At 32.9% G+C, this 23712-nt stretch overlaps 1 protein-coding gene across 1 annotated transcript; it reads left to right on the top strand.

The window, feature by feature from the left end:
- Positions 1-13533: 13533 nt before the first annotated feature.
- On the top strand, positions 13534-16449 carry LOC131049303 (receptor-like protein EIX2). The gene is made up of 2 exons (XM_059216199.1): positions 13534-13888; positions 13970-16449. The coding sequence occupies exons 1-2, from the start codon at positions 13534-13536 to the stop codon at positions 16447-16449; spliced, it is 2835 nt and encodes a 944-aa protein (XP_059072182.1).
- Positions 16450-23712: the final 7263 nt, after the last annotated feature.

Here is a 23712-nt window from a genome sequence, read left to right as displayed (position 1 = left end):
GAGCATCCCCGGTTCACAGCAATCTTGCATCAACCAAAAACATTTTCTAAACTATTTTGTTTTTTGTTTGCAGTTTTAGTTTTCTTTTCTATGTGTCCCATTTTTTGCTCACCAGTTCCTATTGAGTTGGATTCTACTTGAAGACTTGATCACCCTGCTTTCTTTCTAACCGCATTGCATTTGGATCACTTTCCAACAAGATATCGTTACTTGTTTCCTTGATATTTTCTTGTTACTAGTTGTTCCTTTGTTACCCATTGCGTAAGACCTATTCTAGTGATCTATCAGAACCCATTCCAAAGTTTGCAGAGCCTTGGGCATTGATCTCGATGTTGCTTAGCATGTGGCCGACCTTCTACGTTTCATCCTTTAGATTTTCTAGAGGAATATCTTGGCGGAGGCCGACCTTGTTCATTTTGCATGTTAGGTCTTGCTCTTCGGTTTTTGATCCTTTTGGGCTGATAGGATCCTTTGGATTGATATATATATATATATATATTTGTAAGCATGCTTTATAATGTAATCAATTAGATAATAAAGGAGTATCAGATAGATAGACTATGCCTAGAAGATATATCTTTCGATTCAAGGTCTCGATGACCTATTCTACCAGGCCTATGTGCTAGTATGTTGTAACCCACTTGTTACCAATTGAATGTAATTAAATTTCATGCAAATAAACTATATATTATGCATTGCCTCCATCATATCTATGTATTTCCGTTATGTCTACTCTTACTAACCGGTTTGGACTGATCTCCTCAAGGTCCCTCCTCACTGGTGACTGCTTCAAGTGGTATCAAAGTGAAGCTCATTCCAAAGGTTGCGTGTCCTGAATCTTGTTGTAGGGTGGTGGATTGCGGATCCAACCTGGAATTGCAGAGGATTAGCATGGATCAATGGTGCGAAGAGGAACTAGGAATGGTGGAGCGCGTGGGAATGCAAACCCTGTCGTAATGGAGATGTTGTGAGGAATAGCAACCCGGTTAGAAGTCGTGGAGACAACCCAAAGAAGAGGCCGACATGTTGAGATGTGAGCGAAGATGAAGGAGAAGAAGCCCCGACTGAACAAGTGAACCTACTAGCAGTTGATCCGAAGGAGGAAAGGTTTTTAAGGGTTTTGAGTAGGGCGAACACTAAATCCCATTTTACCCCTCCGGAATATTATGGGAAGTTAGATTCAGATGAATTAATCGATTGGATCTCGGAGATGGAGAAGTATTTTGATTTTCAAAACTCTGCAAAAGAGAGGAAGGTGAAATATGTCTGTACCCAGTTGAAGGGTCATGCATCTCTTTGGTGGGAGCACTTGCAAGTTGATAGGCAAAAAAGAGGTAAAGAAAAGATTAAGACATGGGATAGGATGATTGCTAAGTTAAAATAAAAGTTTGTCCTGGAAAATTATCAAGTAGATTTGTTTTGAAAGTTGCATAATCTGAGATAGAAGGAATCTAGTGTGAAGGAGTACACCGAAGCCTTTTACGAATTGAACATTAGATCCAGACATGTTGATGATGAAATTGAACAAATTAAAAGATATTTGAATGAATTGCAGATGGCTATACAAGATGAACTCAATATGATCAAATTAGAGAGTGTTTAAGAGGGTTACCATTATGTAATAAAGGCTGAAGAAAAATTGAATAAAAGGCATGAGCAGAGACATAGAGGTAGAGGTGGAAGGTTTACCAGAGGAAAATTTCAAGGAGGAAGAGGAACTAGTACAGATCAGAACAAGGACAAGGAAGTGAGAAAAGAAGGTAATTCATAACAGAAGGATGATAGAAATTTCTACCGGAGGAGAGAGCCGGATGGTTACCAGAATGAGAACTTTGGAAGACAAGACAAAAGGACATTCAAAGGAACCTATTTTAAATGTGGAGGAGAAGGACACCGTGCATTTGAATGTAAGAAGTCAAAGGCTACCAGAAGAGAGGTAGTGGTGGAAGAGAATCCCACGGGATCAGACAATAAACTAGAAAATGGAGAGTTACTGATGATGAGGAGATATTTGTGTCATACCGGAGGAGATAAAGAACCCTTGCAGAGGAAGAATCTGTTAAAGACTAGATGTAAGGTATTTGGTAAGTGTTGTAAAGTTATTATTGATAGTGGTAGTTCAGATAATCTTATTTCAGAAGAGATGATGAATAAGTTGAAATTGGAGAGATTGAAACACCCTAAGCCTTACTAAATAGCATGGATTCAGGATGAACATAAGTTGTTAGTAAGTGAACAGTGTTTAGTAAAATTGAAAATTGGGAATTATCATGATGAAATTTTGTGTGATATTATGCCTATGGACATTTGTCATCTTTTGTTAGGAAGACCTTGGTAGTTTGATAGACAGGCAGTACATGATGGGAGGAAGAATACATACACTATTGTGGCCAATGGGATGAACAAAACCTTGCTGGCTTTGGAGAAACCTTTGAAGAATGAAGTCTGTACAAATACCCAAATCTGTCTAGTAGATGGAAGGAAATTTATGGATGGACTAAGACATGAGAATGTGTGTTTTGCCTTAATTCGTAAGAAGACTGAGAGACTGGAACCCAAAGGAGAACACCTGGTAGAAATAAGAGATTTGCTGACAGAGTATGGGGACATCATTTCAGATAATGTGGCTGATGGATTACCATATGTTAGAAGTATTAGTCATTGCATGGACTTAGTTCCCGGAGCTAGCTTGCCTAACAAAGCTGCACACCGGTTAACACTGGCAGAGAATGAAGAACTGAATAGACAAGTGTAGGAGCTATTAAAGAAAGGTTTGATCAGGGAAAGTTCGATCCCTTATGCAGTACCAACAGTATTAGCACTTAAGAAGAATGAAGAATGGAGGATGTGTACTGATTCAAAAGAAATAAACAAGATCACAGTGAAATACCTATTTCCCTTACCTAGGATGGATGACATAATGGACTATTTGAGTGGAGTAAAGTACTTTACAAAGATAGTTTTAAAGAGTGGATATGATCAGATTAGGATTAGAGAAGGTGATGAATGGAAGACAATAGTTAACACAAATGAAGGATTATATGAATGGCTGGTGATGCCTTTTGGATTGACTAATGCACCGAGTACTTTCATGACGCTGATGAATGAGGTTTTGAAGAAATTCTTGAGTAATTTTGTTATTGTGCATTTGGATGACATTTTGATTTTCAGTAAGATAAAAGAGGAGCATTTGTTGCAGTTAAGACAAGTTTTGCAGAGGTTGAGAGAAGAAAAGTTACTGATCAATATCAAGAAGTGGACTTTCATGAAGGATGAGCTAGTCTATTTAGGATTTGTGATATTTGTTGATGGTTTGAAGATGGACCCCGAGAAGGTGAAAGCAATTGTTGAGTGGCCTAGAATAGAAAGCATTGGAGAGGTAAGATCATTTCATGGATTGGCTAGTTTTTACCGGAAGTTTATTAGAAATTTCAGTTCAGTTTGTAACCATATGACTGAGACCATGAGGGGAGATTGGAAGGAATTCAAGTGGACCACTAGAGAAAACAAAAGTTTTGAGTTGTTGAAACAAAAAGTGACTGAGCAACCTGTGTTGGCATTACCGGATTTCAATAAGGTATTTCAAGTGGATTGTGATGCAAGTGGAATAGCAATAGGAGCTATTTTGAGTCAAGAAGGGAGAGCAATAGCCTATTTCAATGAGAAATTGAATGATGTCTAGAAGAGATGTTCAATATATGATTAGGAATTTTATGCCATAATACAAGCCTTGAAGAAATGGAGACATTAATTGTTGCCTTAGGAGTTTGTGTTGTATATAGATCATCAAGCTTTGTAATATTTGAACAGTCAGAGTAAGTTGAATAAAAAACATATGAGATGGGTAGAGTTCTTGCAGAGTTACACCTTTGTGTTGAAACATAGAAGTGAGAAATATAACAAAGTTGTTGATGCATTGAGTAGGAGAAGGAATTTGCTGGCAGAGATGAGAATGATAGTATTAGGCTTTGAAGATTTGAAGACCTTGTATGACAAAGAACCAGATTTTGCAGAACCTTGGAAAGCATGTAGAGAACCGGTTATGGTTGATATGAGAAAATGGTTGGATTACTTCATTCAGGATGGGATGTTATTTAAGGGAGTTTAGTTGTGAATACCTAAAAGTTCCATGAGAGAAAACCTAATAAAAGAGAAACATAGTGGAGCTTTAGCTGGAAATTTTGGCATTGATAAAATAGTTGTATTGGTGAGTGGGCAGTATTTTTGGCCCTAGATTCATAAGGATGTTAAGGGATATGTGCAGAGTTGTAGAGTTTGTCAAGTTGCAAAAGGTAGTAGTCAGAATGTGGAGCCAAAACTTCCCAATACCAATAATAGTAAAAGTTGTGTTACTAGCTTTGTTCACAAATAAAGATTCATTTTTGTTGGGTAAGTGTAACCTTGTTTATTCTTATCATTGAAGTCTACTCTGCCCTTAGTTGTTTTGGTCATAACTTTTTGCATGTGGGTACTACGAGTTAAGAATCTATTATAAGTAACCTTAGTATAGGTTAACTGTTTGCCATGAGGGTTAGTTTTTTTTCTGTTTATCAATGGTTTCTTTGTTTAGATGTATATTCAAATTTGTTGAATGATGGCACTTTCTCTTACAAAGGCATAATCACTCATTTAGTTATTTGATTAAGTTGATCATCCACTCAGGTTTGGGTTTGGTGATCATACTGGGAATGGCTTAAACCACACACACTAAGCTTACACTTCTAGGCTTAAAAGTGCTAAATACTCAAAGTTGACTAACATTTTCTAGACTTAATAGGTTCCTTAATGTGTGTGGTCACACTAAGAATACACTTCTAGGCTTAAAAGTGTTAAAACACATAGAGTTAACTAACATTCTCTAGGCTTTATATATTGCTTAGTGTGTGTGGTTTAAGACTGCCCATCATACTGCAGTTTGATTGCCATTATTTGTTAAAATGAAGTTACAAAGCAGTTATGATAACAGTTTTGAATCAGTGCAAAATTCCAAGAACATTATATATGTTACATTGAATTCATTCTTGAGAAGTGTGAGCAAAAAATAAATATTATTCTTAGATTGTAAAAATAATTTCATTGATTCATATTTTTGTACTTGAAAGTTTGATTGATAGCACATTCACTACTCTATAAAATTGATCAATTTTAAAAGTATCTCATATTATTGTCTATCAAACTTTTGTATCCAACACCAATAATAGTAAAAGTTTTCAATCACTAAATCAAGTCAAATTATATAGAGAGACTTTTCTAGTTTTCCCCTTATAACTGATGATACATTAATTTGTATGCATGTGGAATAATATAAAGAGACTTTTCTAATCATGAAATGTGAATATAGAAGTTGTCGTGTTCTTACGAAACAGTCGTTTTCATGCGTTAGAAAAGAGTGAAATTATGAAACCTTTTCCACGCTCCTGCGATATCGAACATCTTTCCGCTCCCTCAGTGCACATCCATCCACCTCATAATCAATACAAAATGTCTTTGTCTTCTTTGAATTATTTTCACAATACTTTTCTATACGTTTGAATAAGGCAGCTTACTTTTCTAAAGCTACGAAGTCGCCATAGAAGTTGGCGTGTTGTTGCGGAATAGCCGTCAGTCATGCCTCACTAAAGACTTGGAAGAAGTAGGTGTGAAAGTTTGACCCGACTTGTTAAACCCTTTACACACCTACGAGACCCAGGATCATACTAGACAGCTCTAGATAACGAGACCCAGGATCATACTAGACAGCTCTAGATAACGAGACCCAGGATCATACTAGACAGTTCTAGATAAAGTAGAAAATATCACGCCACTTGAAACAGTAGTTTGGTTGGCAATAAACATTGAAAGATGTTTTAGCGTAGAGATGATAAGATAGGGTATGACCCCTCTCAGAGGTCGGTGAGAACATGTAGTGCTACCATGAAAGTTCATCTTCATTTACTTATAAATCCATGCTAACCTTTCGCAATTTAAACAAATTCATTAGAATATAGACATAAAAAGAGAATTAGAGCATAAAAATGTAGGAATTCAATATTAGATTATTATAAAGGTGAAGCCAAAAAATGTAAATTAGTTTAGTGTCTACCATAGTGTATAGCCTAGCATGTAGAGTTACAAATACTATGAGATTTAGAAAATGTATTCATGGTGTGATTTATGGAAGAAATTTTGAAAATTATGGATTTGGACCCATGTTTATCACATGATGTATGCAAGTATGAATTGTCATCCAAAAGGTTAATATCTATGGATTAACTTGTAGACTAATATGGTTAAATGAAGACTTCCTATTGGATTCCATGATTAATTAATGCATAAAAAATATTTTCTATACCAAAATGATACATGTAGGAACATATAATTGTGTCGCTTCTATTATGCAAGTGCAATGGGTAGGAAGTGTATTGACTCATTTTAGATGTCAAGCCTTAATATAATGTGGCAAGAGTTCATTCGTCCTATTAATTTTGAACCAACGCTATAAGGAGATTGATTTTGGTTTCCCTCAATTTTGTAACCAAAATTCATTTCGTAGTATTTTTCTTGCAAATTTTGCCATTGGTTTTTCTTGGTTTTTTTTTATACGTGTGCAAAGCTCCGTATGTGCCATCGGATGCCACCGCCAAATTAGTAGCTACACTATTATTAGGAAGCTCCCCAAAATTGAGTTGATAGCTGATATAGTGGGGAGAATATAACTGGAAGAGAAAGGTTAAAGGTATATTTATAAATTAATATGGTGAGGTTTTGCCATACTGAGTATATTAAATTATATATAGCTAGTGCTAAACGTTTGGTTTGACCCCCATCAATGATATTTTTTTTAATTGCCACTTTTAAAAGTGTTTAAGAAATTTAGGTGATACTTTTTAACGTCTAAGTCATAAATTAAATTTATTAGATTTTGAGTCTATATTATTGATTGTAATATATTGTTGGGTTCAATTGTGCAAGAATTTTTTTTTATTGTAATATATTGTAATACATCAACAATTCACCACGCTCATAGAACAACTATTTGAAACAAACCATTAGAATACCCTAAAAAATACTAATAAAGAATTATATATTATACTTAAATTTTATATTTTAACAAAAAGATTTAAAGTACCAACTTACATATCCTTGTTATCATTTAATAGACAATATTTAAAAAAATATTATGACTTTCCATTTTTCTAGATTTAAAATAATTCAAAACAAATAGATTCTTTCAAAAGAAACTATGCAAACCACATATAAAATTACACTCTATATCTTATTAACTTATATAATCTATCAATGTAATCCTTGTAAAAAAAATAAAAATGTCAAAATTCTAGGTCCCTTCCTCCTTTAGTGTGGCAAAGATAAAGATCTCCCCCAGTTTCTAAAAACGAATCAAGTCTTGATCCTTCTATTGTTTTGATTAATGAGACACAAAGGTCAAGATCCGCCCAACTTCTGCAAAAGAATCAAGTTTTGTATCTTTCTATTTTTCTTGCTAACCACTTTGAAGATTTGCCACAAGAGGGGAACCTTTCAAACTCCTCTTAATCATGAAATATAAAATTCTCTGATGGAATATTATCCATAAGTGGAAATTTTATGTGAGTTTACTTCAAGAAGTCAAGCTCAACTCCAGAAACTTGGCATGTGTGGAAGAGTTTGACAAGTGGTTGAATTTTTGTAATTCTATTGGGGTAGATGATCCAATTCATTACAAGTATACTAGTCATGCCCAAAACTGGTTCACACGGTCAAATTGTAGAATTAAAAATGAGAGTAAGTTTAGTAGGTTGGATAGGTTCTATGTATCACCCAACTTCTAGCCTATTCAAGAGCCTTTGGGCATTTTGGTTAGAGTTGACTATTCTACTACTCTTTTAGATCATTTTCCCATCCTATGCTCTATTTTTGGGTCTATTTTTGGCAGTAAGGAAGCCCATTTACCTGACAAGCTTAACATTTCCCATTTAAAAAATTATTCATGTCTTGCTACGCTTGATGGCATTTGGAACTCCTTACCTAAGCCCCAAGAAGGAGAATTTTATAGAGATTGGTTGCATCATTCTATTTCTCAATGTCTTGAGTTCCTTCAAGCATTTGGAAGAAGGTTATCTTGGCAAAGAAAATATAAGAAGAAATCCCTTCATGGAAAATCAAAACACTCTAGAAAACCACTTCTTTCCAATCCAAATAATACTAGTTGTTAGACCTCTTTATCTTCTATTGAAGTTCAACTCCACAAAATTGACATGTATAGCAATCAAGGAGCTAGAATAAGATACAAATTACATAAAATTAAAGAAAGTGTTGGGGTAAATTATGTCTCATAATTAAACTTTACTTATGTTGACCTAGGATAATGCATCTCATTGTAGTTTGGATATGAGACACTTAGGGAAGTGTGCACATAGGGAAGTTACATGTAGGAGAAATTCCACCTTTCGTGGTCTTATTTTGTTGTTACATTCCACCTTTAGTGGGTGATCCACCACTTGTGGAGTATTTTATTATTTCTCCTACGTACCCTTACCTACCCTTGTTTCTCATTGGGCCACATGTCATGTTCGTGTGCTCACATATCCATATGGCCTTGCCTTATAAGCAGGCTCATCTTCTTTGCATTGGTTAATCCAATTTATCATATTTTGCATCTTGATGAGAATATAATTTATTCTAATCAATTTATTGTATCTCTTTTGTGCTATTCATTGTGCTCTAGATCTTGGCTATATTTGACAAATTCTTATAGAAGGTAATCAAGGTTCTAATTATTTCTTCCAATTTTTAAACTACAAACATCAAAAGGAGTACTTTGGAGCAATACATAATGAGTCTGGTCACATTTATACAAAACTAGATGAGATGAAGACTTTTTTAAAGAATTTCTATCAGAATTGTTTTTTGTGAAGACCCAAATTGGCTTGATTATTAGCTTATCGTGGAAGAATATATTCAAGATATCATCCCCAAAAAGGTGGATTCTAAGTACAGTCGATTTATTGATCATGAGTTATTTATTGAAGATCTTGAATACGTTGTCTTCTCAATACCCCTTTACAAAAGTCCTAGTTTTGATGGGCTCTTTGTTGAATTCTATCAAATGATGTGGCTATACATTAAGGGGACTTTTATTTTTTATACATGGAGGCTTTGGAGCAAGGTTATTTAGGGCTTATTATTAATAAAGGTTTAATTAAGTTCCTCCTAGAAGGGAGAAATGAAGACTCTATCTCTGGTTGGCGTCTAATTAATTTGCTTAACACCTCTTATAAAATCATTGCTAAAGCATTAATGTTACACATAAAATCATTGGAGAAAGGTATAATTAGATCGAAACAAACAGGTTTCCTTCATGGTAGGTTCATCCTCAATAATATAATGTTGGCATGGAATACCACCTTGGAAAAGCATCTTAACATGTTTGAATAGCCTGGGACCAAAGCCCAACCATTGCAACATCTTTAAGATAAATCACATTTTGTCCTAAGATTTATCAAAATCTCAAAAGAAAACTTTGATGCATTTATGAACAAGCTCAAAACCAAACAAACTAGATGGTATTTTTCAAATTTTTATTCATGATTTTGAGTAAAATCAATTTAGAGGGAAATTTTAAGTTTTATTCATTCTTATCACATTAATTTTACCTTTAGTTTATGATTTTCAAAAAATTAAAATTAAATATATATTTTAAGATTTAAAATAATTTAATTATCTAATATTTATTTATGATGGTGAATATCCCCAAAATCTCTTCATTGTTGAAGTGCTTTTTCTATAGCACCAGGGGTGAGTTGCAAAAGAAGTAGAGAAAATGTCATCCCCCCAATATGACTATCAAGAAAATAAGAAACTGGATGTGACATAAAGTTAAAGGCCACAACAACACATAATAGAACATAATTATTTATGTGGAAATAGCTCCAGTTTTTGTGTATTCTGGTAGTTGCACTTGCCAAGGACCCTTGTTTGTCTCGATAACAAGTAAATCCCTTGATGATTTAGTGTATAAATACCAAGCAATGTGTGACTTGCCTAGGGATGTATAATTGATACTTTTACTATCATGTAGTTGACAATGCTTTTAATTGGTCTCGTCATTTCTAGAATATAATCCAATGCCACTAACGAAGTGCATGTCAGCAATCTTCTAGAGTGGGGATAGATGTCATCCTTATATAAAAATACTTACTATAGTTGATGGAATCAGAAGGGCAGATGAATAGGGCTCCCCTCTTCCATTTCCTTAAAAAATGAGCTACCTTCATTAGATCTCATGTTTCATAGAACACCATCATCTAATAATAACTTTATAGTTGGATTATTATTAAGGGAAGAATAAGATAGACCACTGACCATTTTAGTTGAATGAGTGAAGTTATATATCCATTTGGTCTCCTCATTTTCTTTTATAAGAGTAAAATGAGGTCAAAATACTAGTGAAACATAATATATAAACATAAATTAAATCAACATAAGGATGAATGGAGGAGTGTAGAGAGTAGGAACCACATTGAAATGGAACATTAATGTGCTTAACAAGCGAAAAAATTGGAGAGTGAAGAGGAAAGATTGAAGGAATCTGATTTGGATTTTGACCAAAAAATCTCGCAAACTTCCCCAAGAAACTCAAATGAATCACATGGAGGTTATAACATCAAAAATAACTACAAATATTAGTCAAAAGCACATTTGCATATCATCTCTGTACACCATTAATTAAGTGCAACTTAGGGAGAAGGTACAAAAAAGAAAACACTACAAGATGGGTCCTAGCTACTAGACCATGTTAGGTACCTTGTACAAATATAATACACTCTCTCATAGGTATAGAAAATGAGAAAACTCAGTGGGAAAAAACTCCTCCTTGAATGAGATAAAAATGTAAAATAATCTCAAAGAAGAATGATAAGAAAAAAACTACATGTAAGGAAAATTTATCTCCATAAGAGAGAAGAACTTGACCATGTAAGATCCCCTCAAAGTAGAAAATATGCCAATAACCAATGATCAAAACTAGATATAGAAGATGGTCCACAATCGTTGTATGTAATTCTTCCTCTTAGGAAAAAATAAAATTAAAGGTATATGAATGATGTCTTCCCATTCTCGAAAGAAAATGTAGGAAGAAATCTCAAAATGTATCGAGTCTCTAAAAGTTCCTTAGTTGCGCCCAGGTTGATGCTGAAAATTGCTTGCTCCAAATCATGCATTATAAGCCATATTGCTAAAAAATATGATCTAAGATTTCATGAAGATGAATGAAGAACAAGACCCAAATACAATTATCTCTTTTCCAGACAAAGATGCTTTCTCCAAATTATTCCAAAGTATTCACGCTCATGTCCAATTGTAAAGAATTATTATATAGAGAATGAACAAGAGGGTTAGAGTGTTCCCTCCCAAAAAACTAAAGAAGAATCAAATCTATCAAAGATAATATATATGTCAATGTTGTCTCCCAAATCCGCTAGACAAAAGTCTACAAAAAAAATTGCAATGTTTATCAAGTAGTCATCTTGAGTCACTTTATTTGGAAGACAATATATGTCTTGTTGCATTTGATCACAAGAATACATAGATGTAGGAACACAAGCATTATCAAATACAAGAATATATGGATGAAGTTGAATGCAAGGCTCAATAACAAGATCACAAGTGAGAATACCCAAGTTTTTAGGGCAATGTAGTTGGCAGTAGTTCATGCCAAGTGGGTCCATAATGTGTACGTGGGAAGGCGGTTATGCGTAGTAAAAATAATTTTTGACCACCCATTTTAAAATTTATAATATTTAAAATATGTTTTAAACATATACCTAAATTAATATATTTAGGTATATATTAATTTATAAAAAGGTGAATATTATAATAGTTATTAGATATTTTACAACTTGAGTTGGCCTACTAGTGGAGAACTTGTGCTCTTGAAATAGAGGTTACAAGTTCAAATCCCACAAAGGGGTAGAGTATGTACACCTTATCATCTTCGGCCCCGTTACCTATCAAAAAAATAAAAAATAGTTATTAGATATTTTATAAATATGTATCGATCTTGGTTTGTTCGGTTATTGATGCAATAGAGGTTAAGTATCAGGCAACACTTTGAAATGACCACTTTTTGACCTTTTTACACATAACAACTCGTACAAATCAGATCATTACTACCCAGAAGCCAGATCAATAGCAATAAGAAGTTAAGTCACATACAAAGACAACTAAAGAAGTCATCAAAATATGATATACCATTTAAGATCTATGAGTGTGCCATGTTAGCTATGACAACTACTGTTGTTCTTCCCCTAGAACATTACTAGCTTCATTTATAGTATCTAGGGTTATCTAGAGGGTTACGTGAGAATATAACTAAAAAAGTGTATGTCTCAAGTTGTTGGGGGCAAGGAAAAAAAGTGCTTTTGAATGAATAGAAGTGACCTTGGGGTTTTCTAGACAACTAACTGATTAGAATGGCCAAGCCAGAAATATCTTAAGAAGTGAGACACATAGAAATGAGAAAACAAGTGGTACCTGTGAGTGAATAAATAGAAGATGCAAGCAGATGGGTATATATAATTCGTGGAAGAATTGAGGCAGGAAAAAAGAGGGAACGTGGTTGTACCAAAATATGTCACGTGATGACAAGCAAAAGAGAAAATAAGGCCAGTCTTGACTGCGAAGTTTACCCACCATTAGCACAAAAGAGGAAGGAAGTGTGGGTGCCTGAACCACATTCTCTCAAATTTAAAAGAAATTCGATGTTCAGGAAGTGTAAAATTTGTTGAAATATTTAAGGAGATATCATAATGATCCGAACACACAAAAGGCAAGATAGCTGATTGAAATTTGTAATTTTGAAGCAACCAATTCTGAGAGATGAGAAACCTACCTAATCTTTTTGCTATTTGTAGAAAGTTTGCCCTTCTGTTTGTCCATGTGTAGTGACCATTTTCTGGAATTGTTTCTTTAAGTGCATTATCATATATGAAAAAAGAAAAATCCTCAATGGTCTTTTTGGGGCAGGCATATTCCACCTTATTTGATTTAATAGTATCTAAATCACCTATATTTATGTTTAAATAAGATGTATCTAAATGTTTTCCATCAATCTTTACATATTTGATAAAAGATATCAGTATGTGTGATTCTAATTCTACAACCCCTAACCCATAAAAAATATAAACTATGTGTTACTCCAAATCGACCCTTTAAATTCTTATAGTTATACTTGCAACTACCACCTAGAGTAAACAAATTAATTCATTAAAATATAGAAAAACCTTTCTCTTTCAAAATATGAAAGAAAAATTCGTCAAAGTGACGTGTGAAGTGACGATATGGTTTTCCTATTATTTTCTATCGTCGTGGATTAAGATATCCAGACTTTTGTAGTCTTTGCAAGTCAAAGTCGGTGTAAAAGTTGCCGTGTTTTTATCAAGTCATGTGTTGCGAAAACACAAAATTTATCAATCCCAACATCTTTAAAGATTCATTGAATTATTTTTATTGTTCAGTTATTTATATCTCACTAGGGGAAGAATTGTAAATTGCGCAATGTATCCACTTTCGTTCAAGATGACTGCGGGCTGTGGTTTTTTGTTGATATGGGTAATAATGCTCCATTCTCAATTCCCATTTTCAACAGGGTGTTTACAAGATGAAAGAAGTTACTTGCTGGATTTCAAGGCTGGGCTTAATTTGTCTTCAGGTCGGTTATCCTCTTGGCGGGGATTCAACTGTTGCGACTGGGAGGGTGTTGCCTGTGATTACCACACATCCCATGTCATTCGCCTTGATTTAAGTAATGACCCTTATCAGTTCAAACAGCAGTTGACTGGTGAAGTTCGTACATCGCTGTGTAATCTGCAGCATCTACAGTACTTAGATCTCAGCTGGAATGACTTCAATGGTACTTCTATCCCTCCCCAGCTTTAAAAATTGCATAGACTTGAGTTTCTTAGCTTGAAAGATGCTGGATTTGCGGGTGAAGTCCCTCTGGAGTTGGGAAATATGTCAAGCTTGCGTCATTTGGATATTTCAAGAAATGGCTACTTGAACTGTAGTAAGTTTGATGTATGGGTAAGAAATGTAAGAAGCTTGGAATTCTTGGATATGAGTTGGGTGAACTTGAGCATGGCGTCTGAGCACTGGGGTGATGCCCTTAGCGGTCTTCCCAATCTTACCCAGATTCACTTGTCTGACTGTGGGCTCTCAGGTAATATTCCAGATCTCTCAAACCTTACCCGTTTGTCACATCTGCATATAGCTGACAATTCATTCCCGGTTCAACTACCCTCTTGGTTTGAGAATGTGTCCTCATTGGTTTCGCTTGATCTGTCCTTCTGTGGTATAAATGGTTTCATCCCTTCCAATTTCATGCCCCGCTCAAGAATGAGCAATCTTGTGCTTGATTCTAACTACGGCTTGAAAGGAAACCTTTCTTTCATGCTAAGCCATTCTTCCTCACTAGTCGTGCTATCCCTTAGTCACTGTAATTTAACGGGAGTGTTCCCCACTTCTATTGCAAATTTCTCAAAACTTATGACCATGGATCTGGGGTACAACAATTTGGAGGGCAGTATACCATCCTCTTTTGGCAGCTTAACATCCCTTAGATATCTGACCCTTAATTACAACCAGTTAAGTGGTCAGATTCCTCCGTCTCTGTGTCAGCTTCCAACATTGAGTGAGCTCTATCTAGGCCATAACCAGCTGTCAGGAGCAATTCCAGATTGCATTTCAAAGTTGGCCAGTTTAAAGGTATTGTCACTTCGTTCCAGCGGATTAAGAGGGAACATTTCACTTCAACTATTTGAAAATCTAACCCGCCTTGAAGAATTGTACCTTTCAGAAAATCAGTTTGCCATTGACATCTCTACAAGCTGGGTTCCTAAGTTTGCCCACCTGTCTACTCTTGAATTGCAGTCTTGCAATATAGAAGGCAACTTCCCTGCATTTTTGTCCCAGCAGTATCAATTGTCCTTGCTAGATCTTTCAGATAACAACATTGTGGGAAATCTTCCTTCGTGGCTGTGGGATCTTCCGTATCTTGAGGTGCTCAATCTTTCAAATAACCAACTGGAAGGTTCTCTACCTCGCAAGATATCTCACAGTTTTTATACAGTGGACTTGCATGGGAATAGATTATATGGCTGTCTTCCTGTTTTTGATTTTGGTGCATTTGGATTAGATCTGTCAAATAATGGGTTTAATGGCTCTATTCCTACAACAATTGGGATATTTGACACTCTATCATTGTCAGGGAATAATTTGACTGGAGAAATTCCAAGTTCTATATGCAACAATTCAGATTATTATAGAGTTTTGGACCTGTCAAAGAACAATTTGACAGGTATGATTCCTTCAAATATAGGGCGGTGTTCTGAAATGAAAATTTTAAAATTGGCTCAAAATGTTTTGCAAGGGAAGATTCCGAAGGAGTTAGGAAATCTGCAGATTCTTCGCACATTAAATCTCAATGGTAACAGGTTGCAAGGTATTATTCCACCATCTATTGCGAGTTGCACAGATCTCCAAATATTTGATCTAGGAAATAACAATTTTGAAGGTAGCATTCCTGTTTGGATTGAAAAGTTGACAGATTTGAGAATTCTTAGCTTGGCTTCTAATAAATTTGATGGTAGAATTCCGCCCCAGCTGTTCAGGTTGCAATATCTTCAAATTCTAGATTTACCTGATAATCAATTATCAGGAAATATACCTTCAGATGTGAGCAAGTTATGTGCTTTGGTCAATAATTCACAAAGTTTTCATTTACAATATTCTTCATATTATCCAGAGCTTTCAACTGTGGACAGAGAGTATGGAATGAATTTTGCTGATGAAGTAACAGTTTGGATAAAAGGAAGGAGAACTCCATACTCTAAAATAATTGGACAAGACAAGTTCATGGATTTGTCACATAATAACTTGTCAGGAAATATTCCTTCAGAATTGGGGCTCTTGAGAGGATTAATTTCTCTCAACATATCAAAAAATAATCTAAGTGGGGTAATTCCAGAATCCTTGGGAGCCTTGACTTACTTGGAATCTTTGGATCTTTCAGAAAATAATTTGTTAGGAAAGATTCCTATTCAACTTTTAAATCTCACATTCCTTGCTGTGTTGAATCTTTCTAACAACATGTTGTCAGGGTTAATACCACAAGGGAAGCAGTTTTCAACCTTTGAGATTTCTTCCTTTCTAGGAAATCCTAATCTTCATGGACCTCCCCTTGAAAATAGGACACAGAGTCTTGGTTTTGGTAGACAACATAATTACAAAGAACTGAATAATACAACCACTGAAAGTGTATATGCAGATGTAATGGATCTATGGTGGGCAGTGGGAGTGGGGTTAAGTTACGGAGTGGGATTTGCTACTGTGATTGCAGTGTTGTGCTTCCACATGAAATGGAGATACATATGCTTTTCTTTCATGGATAATTTTATCTATGACCTTTGTGAATAGTGAATCCTTGAAGCTATTTCACAAAAGATGCTCTGAGCTTTTATTTGGATTATTCCACATTTGGGTTGTCACTCATATTTATGTTTGTTTACTTGCATTGTCATGTGTGCTATTTTTTCTTTTTCAAATGAGTAGTACTACAAAATGTACTTTTTTCTAAATGTATGGATTTTGTTCTTATTTTAAGCTTCCACAATTAATGATTAGAATTATAAAACAGGTTACAAAATTTTGAAAGTTGTTTCCTTTTATTTAAAAATTAAATGTAGTAATTGTGAAGAAAAATTGATCTATTAAAATGTCTATATAATATTATTTTACAAGATAAATGCTTTGTTTCTAGATGTTTCACTCATACAACACCTAATTTTCTCTCTCACATATAATAGTCAATGCTAAATACATATAAAATTTATTACATTGTTCTTTTTAACAATTTTCTTTTCTCTAATAAAATAAAAAATATACACATAACCATATTCTATATTTTTAAAGGTTGAGATTGAAAACTACAAAATTGCTTAGCTACTTCAATTGAGGTGATGTCTATGCAACCGACATAATGACAATAATAAAGAATAAATTGCACTTTTAATAAAAGAGCAAATGAATTGTTTTATTAGCTGGATAGCCATTTTGCTTCAAATGATATGGCAAGTTTGATTTTTTGATGTCATTTTATCGATATCAGTATATACAAATGGTAGAAAAGTAGTTTTTTTGGGATAATGCCTAATTTTCTTCAAGTGCTTAGTCATTTTCAAACTTCAAATTGAGTGGTTATACAAGCATTGTTCTAACAAAATCGTACATGCTTTCCCACTTCCTTATTTTGTGAAAATTATAGGAAAAAGAGGAAATAAAGTTGTCACTCCACTTGTAAAAGTAGTTTGGTCAGCAATGAATAGTAAAAGATGTTTTAGTGTAGAGATGATAAGATAGGGTGTGGCCCCACTCAAACATGAGTGACAACATGTAGTGCTATCGTGAAAGTTCATCTTCATTTACTTCTAAAACTATGCTAGCCACTTCAAACAAACTCATGTGAATGTACACATAAAAAGACCATTAGTGCATAAAAATATATATGAATTCAACATTAGATTATTATAAACGTGAAGATAAATAGTGTAATTTGGTTTAGTGTCTACCATAGAGTATAGTCTAGCATGTAGAGTTAAAAATATTATGTGATCTAGAAAATGTATTCATGGTTGTGATTTATGGAAGAGATTTCGAAAATTATGGATTTGGAACTCATGTTTATCACATGATGTATGCAACCATGTACCGATTTTAAATGATAATATGGATGGAATTGTCATTCAAAAGGATAACATGTATGGATTAACATGTAGACTAATATGGTTAAATGGAGACTTTCTATTGGCTTCCATGATAAATTAATGCATAAAATTCATTTTCTATATACCAAAATGATACATGTAGGAACATATAATTGTGTCGTTTCTATTATGCAAGCACAATGGGTAGGAAGTGTATTGACTCATTTTATATGTCAAGCCAAAATATAATGGAAAATATCCATTCGTCATATTAATTTTGAAACAGAGCTATAGGGAGATTGATTTTGGTTTGCCTCAATTTTGTAAAGAAATTTCAATTCATAGTTTTTTCTTGCAAATGTTGCCATTGTTTTTTCTTGGTTTTTTTACATGTGTGTAGAGTTCCGTTTGTGCCTTTAGATATTGCCGCCAAATTAATTAGCTAGCCTATTATTAGCAAGTTCTATAGAATTGGGTGGATAGCTGATATGGTTGGTAGACTATAAATGGTTAGTGGTGGTGTTATTTCTTTTCCCTTTGACGACCGGTGAGTGGGGGAATGGAAGAGATTAAATGTTTGAGGTATATTTGTAAAGTAATATAGTGAAGTTTTGCCATATTGAGTTTATTAAATTATATTGTATTAAAGGACTGGTGAGCTTTTGCCATTCTAAGTTTATTAAATTATATATAGCCTATCAATGATAAAAAAAAAAATCCTTTTTCTTTTCTTTTAAAAGCTTTTGACAAATTTAGGTGATCCTTTTTAATGTCTAAATCATAAATTAAATTTATTAGATTTTCATAGTTCATGTTATTGATTGTAATATATTATTGAGTTCAACTATGTAAGAATTTTTCGCATCAATGTTTGGGGTCATGTTCCCTAAACCATCATCAAGATGAAACAAAATTGAAAGAGAATATAATTTTTAAAGTACTTTGTGGTCTCAAAGAGGGAATTTTATTTTCCACAATATATTCGTAATTATAAATTTGTTGCAAAATTAAATTGTTATTAAAAATCTAAAAAAGAAAGAAACATTTCAAAAAATTTGTTATTGTATTGTAACAAGTAAAAATAGGGATCTGGGCTAGACCAGAGGTTTTCTTCCCTCCATTCTTTCCTACCGGTGCCCACACCGAATGGAGGTGTATATGTAATTCTATCTATTTTTTAAATTAATAAAATTCTTTGGCCTTGGCCTTTTATCAATCAAAAAAAAAAAATGTATATTGAAGTATTGAATATATATGTTTCCAAATTTATGATTTTTTATAAAAATTATGTTTTGAAATGATTACTATTATAATTATTAAAAATGACTATATAAAATTTTATTTGTTAAAATATAATTATTATTTTAAAGTTACCTTACATGTTTTTTTCTTTTTAACATTAGTTTTTTTAATTGATCTAAAATAAATTTATGAAGTTAAAAAATTATAAATAAAAAAAATTGATATATAAAATATGTATTTAAATAGTACAATTTTGAAGTAATTTCAAAAAAATGAAACATAAAATTTTATTCTTTGTCAACATCTTATCATTAATTTTTTTTAAATGAATCACATTTTACATTTTGATAAATTTAATTTAATTTTAATGAATATTGCAATTTACTAAATCTATTTTTTTTTTATAAGTACATTATTGGCTGAGATATTTGTTGAATTTTTTGAAATTTTTCGCTGAAGTTGGTACTTTGTCTTATTTTGGTTCATGGGACTCATTTGAATAAAAAATGCCCTCAAAGAATTGTGTAGATGATGAGTTTTCATGCTGGCGTACCCATAAAAGGATCTCAAGATCAAATCACATAGGTGGCTAACCTAATATGATACTTACCATAGGATTACCCTATCTATCCATGGGGCAATTTTGTCATTATGTTACAATTTTTTTTAGCATACAAGTATATTATGTTAAAGGATATTATTTTAAATATTGTTATAGAATAAAACAAAAAAATGCAAAATAAATAAGTATATTACTAATTAATTATTATATTTATATTAAAATTAAAATAATTTAATGTAATATAATTTTTTTAAATTAAAAATAAAAAACATTTATTAAATAATTATGTGAGTTGTAGTAATTCTCATTAAATTGAAACATAGAACTTTTGTTAAAATTTAAGGAACAATTCACTCATTGTTCTAATTTACTTTGCTAAATGAATGATTTTGTATACTATTTACCATAGTGATGATAAAAGTTACTATTGTAGATTAAGCATCTTCCATATCTAGAAATTAAAATTTGAACCTCATAATGACCATTGTTTTGGAATATTTATATGGATTTGATTGGTTTGTGTTAATAAACAGAGCTGAAATGATTGAAATAGAATATTTTGGTATAAAATAAATTATGAAAACAGTGATAAATTAAATCAAATTAATTTAATATGAAAATATGATTTTTAATTAATTTAAATGAATCTTTTGTGTATATGGAAAAGTGCTCTCTCTATCATATTACTTTATATAATCAACCTATACCTCTTTATGGTGCAATTGCTAGTTAATAGTGTCTTCGACCAACAAAAACCAACAAATTAACCATAGATGAAGCAATTAACCTTTGGAAAGGAGCAAGCATTAAATTTGAGGAAACTTATGACTAGGATTTCAACTAACAAAATCATAAATTTGACTCTACATGAACTCTCTATGTTCAACATCAACAATTTGACATGCCCATAGTACAACCATTTGAAACAAACCATTACAATCCCTTAAGAAAATATGCTAATAAAGACCTATATATTACACTTAAATTTTATATTTTAAGAAAAAGGTTTAAAGTGCAAACTTACCATTTAAAGAAGCATTCTTTTATTATCTATGGAAAGTTGTTTTCTAATTATGCCAAAGGCGTCTCCTTCTATGAAATGGACGACCTCAAAAATTTAATCAACGGTGTACATTTCACTAGAGGTGTGCAAAATGATTGGAAATGTTTCAGCCATTGATCACTCTTCACCCTATTTCGCCATCTGCATACGATGCTGTGTGAATGAATGAAGGACAATGTCCAGTGTGTACTCCTTGCAGTTCTTGAACCTTTTTAAAATCCGTATTGCAGAGTTGTGGGACCATTGTTTTAGATTTGCTTGAGATTGAGAAATCATAATTATTACCACGATCTGTATGATAAATACACAACACAGCTCAAAGAAATACGTACCTTTTTTATATTTACTTATGATTAATGGTTATCTTTTTATGAGTAAAATGTCTGAAAAGGAAAGTTGTTATATTGCCGTAAGTGATCTATATATGTTTGTTTTGAATTTTTTAATATATCATTTTATTTTATTCATTAGGGTAATATTTTTTTTCATTTTTTAAATTAGAATCTACTTTACAACATTATTTGTAATTAAAAAAAATTAATTAAATGAGATCAAGATAAATATCAATTCAGTTAGATTTCATTTTCACTACTACAATTATAGGTTGTTGTAGATATGCTTTCTAACCATTTCTATTTTTCGTCTTTCACTCATTTAAATGTCTAAACATCACTTTGACCTTTTCTATTTACAGATATTTATTTAAATAATTAGTGATGATTAAATTAGAGTATTAGATTTAAAATACAAATTAATAATAAATATTATTTACATTCTATCTAATATTATATTATAATTTATAGATTATTAACATTTTTTTTTTTAATTGTAAAAAAAAAAATTAAGTTCTTAAAATTAATATTATATAACAAATAATAAATTAATTTAATATTATTTTGTAATTATTTATTTATAAATTTAATTATATGTTATAAATATAATAGTAATAGTTATTTCAATTAATAATTTAATTTGTATACTATAGAGATATAATAAAATAAATTAGATTAAATTAAATTTAATATGATTATTGAATAGATTATAGAAATAAATTTGTTATTAAATTTAATACTATAGAATAAATAGTAAATTAATTTAATATTAATTTATATTTATTTATAAATTTATTATGATGTTATAAATATAAAAATAAGAGTTTCTTAGTTAATAATTAAATTTGTATAATATAGAGGCGTAATAAAATAAATTAGATTAAATTTAATTTAATATGATTATTGAATAGAAAATCAAAGCTAATGTTAATTTATTTTAAAATGTTATTATCCACACATAAAATTCATTAGAAGAGTACGAGGTTGTATGGGCCTTAAGAGGAATTGAACTCATAATGTATATCTCTGCTTTCTTGTCTCCTCCCCTATCTCTAAACATGTCTCCATCTCCCTATCTATTCATCTCTCTTCCTAGACCTCTATATCTACATCCATTTACCTCTCTATTTCAACATATTACTTCCTCCATCTCTCCCTCTATCTCTACCTCATTATCTCTCCATATCTTTCTACCTCTATATATCTCACCCTCTCTACCTCTATATATATTTCTATCCCTCACTCTCACATTCTCTCCGTGTCTCTCCCTCTCTATATATTTATCTCTTCCAGTTGTATCTATCCATCTCTCTTGATCTCTCCCTCTCCTCTCCATATCTTTCTCCCTCTCCTTCTCCCTCTCCATCTCTATTTATATCTTCCTCTATATCTGTCTCCTTACTTGTCTCCCTCTCTCCCCCTCATCCTCTCTCTCCCCCTATTGCAAACATAACATCAAGTTATTAGTAATGGACCCTGATTGTCTCCTTCATTAAGAGATTTTGTTTTAGTCTTGTTTAAATCCTTATAAATAGTTGCATATTTGATTTAACCCTATTAATTATCCATTGAGATCTTTTATATCTCTCTATATAACACCCCCTCTTTTCTTCTTTATTCATGGAGGTCCCTCTCTCTATATCCATATATATTTATCTATCTCTCTTTGTCCACCCTCCTCTTCTTCTTCTCCTCTCTCTCTACCTGTCTCTCCCCCTCTCTCACCCCTATTCTCTCTCCTTCCTCTACTTATTTCTCTCCCCCTCGCTAAGCCTCTTCTATCTCCCCTCTCATCTCTCCCTCCCTCCATCCCTACCCCTTCTCTCCCTCCCATATTTATGCATCTCTACCTCTTTCTCTCTCCCTCTCTATACTCTGTCTCTTCATCTCTATCTATATATCTCTACTTTCTATTTCTATGTCTCTCTATCTATCTCTCTGTCTCTATTTCCCTCTCTGCCCCTCTCTCTATATCTTATTGTATTTCCTCATATCTTTTACTCTCTATCACTCTATCTCATCATCTAGATATCTATATCTATATCCATCTCTCCCTCTTCCTCTCCCTCTATATCTCTTTATCTCTCTATCTCTCCCTATCTATCTCCTTACATCAATCTACCTTACCTCTCACTCTATCTCTCTCTCCACCCCTCTATTTCTAAATATGTCTCCCTCTCTCCCTCTTCCTAGACCTCTATACCTACATGTTTTTGCCTCTCTATCTCTATCTCTCCATATCACTCTACCCATATATTATTCCTCTCTCTATTCCTCTCCTTATATAACTTCCTATCATGATCCATCTCTTTCCATCTCTCCCTCTCTCTCCCTCTCATCATACTTATCTCTTCTAGATCTATGTCTCTTTGTCTTATCTCTTTCTTTATCTCTCCCTCTCATTTTCTCTATATCCCTCTTTACACCTCTATCTCTCCCTCATTCCTCCTCTCTCCTTGTTGCAAGCATAACATGACCTTGTTGGTAATTGAACCCGATTATGTTCCTAATTCAAACATTATTTCAATCATGTTTAGATCCTTGTAAGTGGATGCATAATTTATTTGTAGCTAACACTTCTCCATTCATACCTATGCTGGACAAACAACATTACTTGCTAAATGGTCAACCAAATGACCTTATCTACTACACAAATGTAGGCCAAAAAAAATCAAAATTTACTCCAATTGTCCTTTTATGCCTATTTGGCGTACCCATTGCACACCAAGGTGCAAATGCTAGTTATGCCTTCGACGTACCCTTTATGAAGTATTCCAA

Source organism: Cryptomeria japonica, unplaced genomic scaffold, assembly GCF_030272615.1.
Source record: "Cryptomeria japonica unplaced genomic scaffold, Sugi_1.0 HiC_scaffold_966, whole genome shotgun sequence".
NCBI lineage: Eukaryota > Viridiplantae > Streptophyta > Pinopsida > Cupressales > Cupressaceae > Cryptomeria > Cryptomeria japonica.
The sequence above is the reverse complement of the archived record's forward strand: the minus strand, read 5'-3'. Positions and strand labels throughout refer to the sequence as shown.

Bases quoted from the DNA above. Each gene is read 5' to 3' on its own strand.
- LOC131049303 (XM_059216199.1), top strand. From the start codon at position 13,534: ATGTATCCACTTTCGTTCAAGATGACTGCGGGCTGTGGTTTTTTGTTG. The intron at 13,889-13,969 runs GTACTTCTATCC...TTGCGGGTGAAG, and splicing joins CAGCTGGAATGACTTCAATG to TCCCTCTGGAGTTGGGAAAT.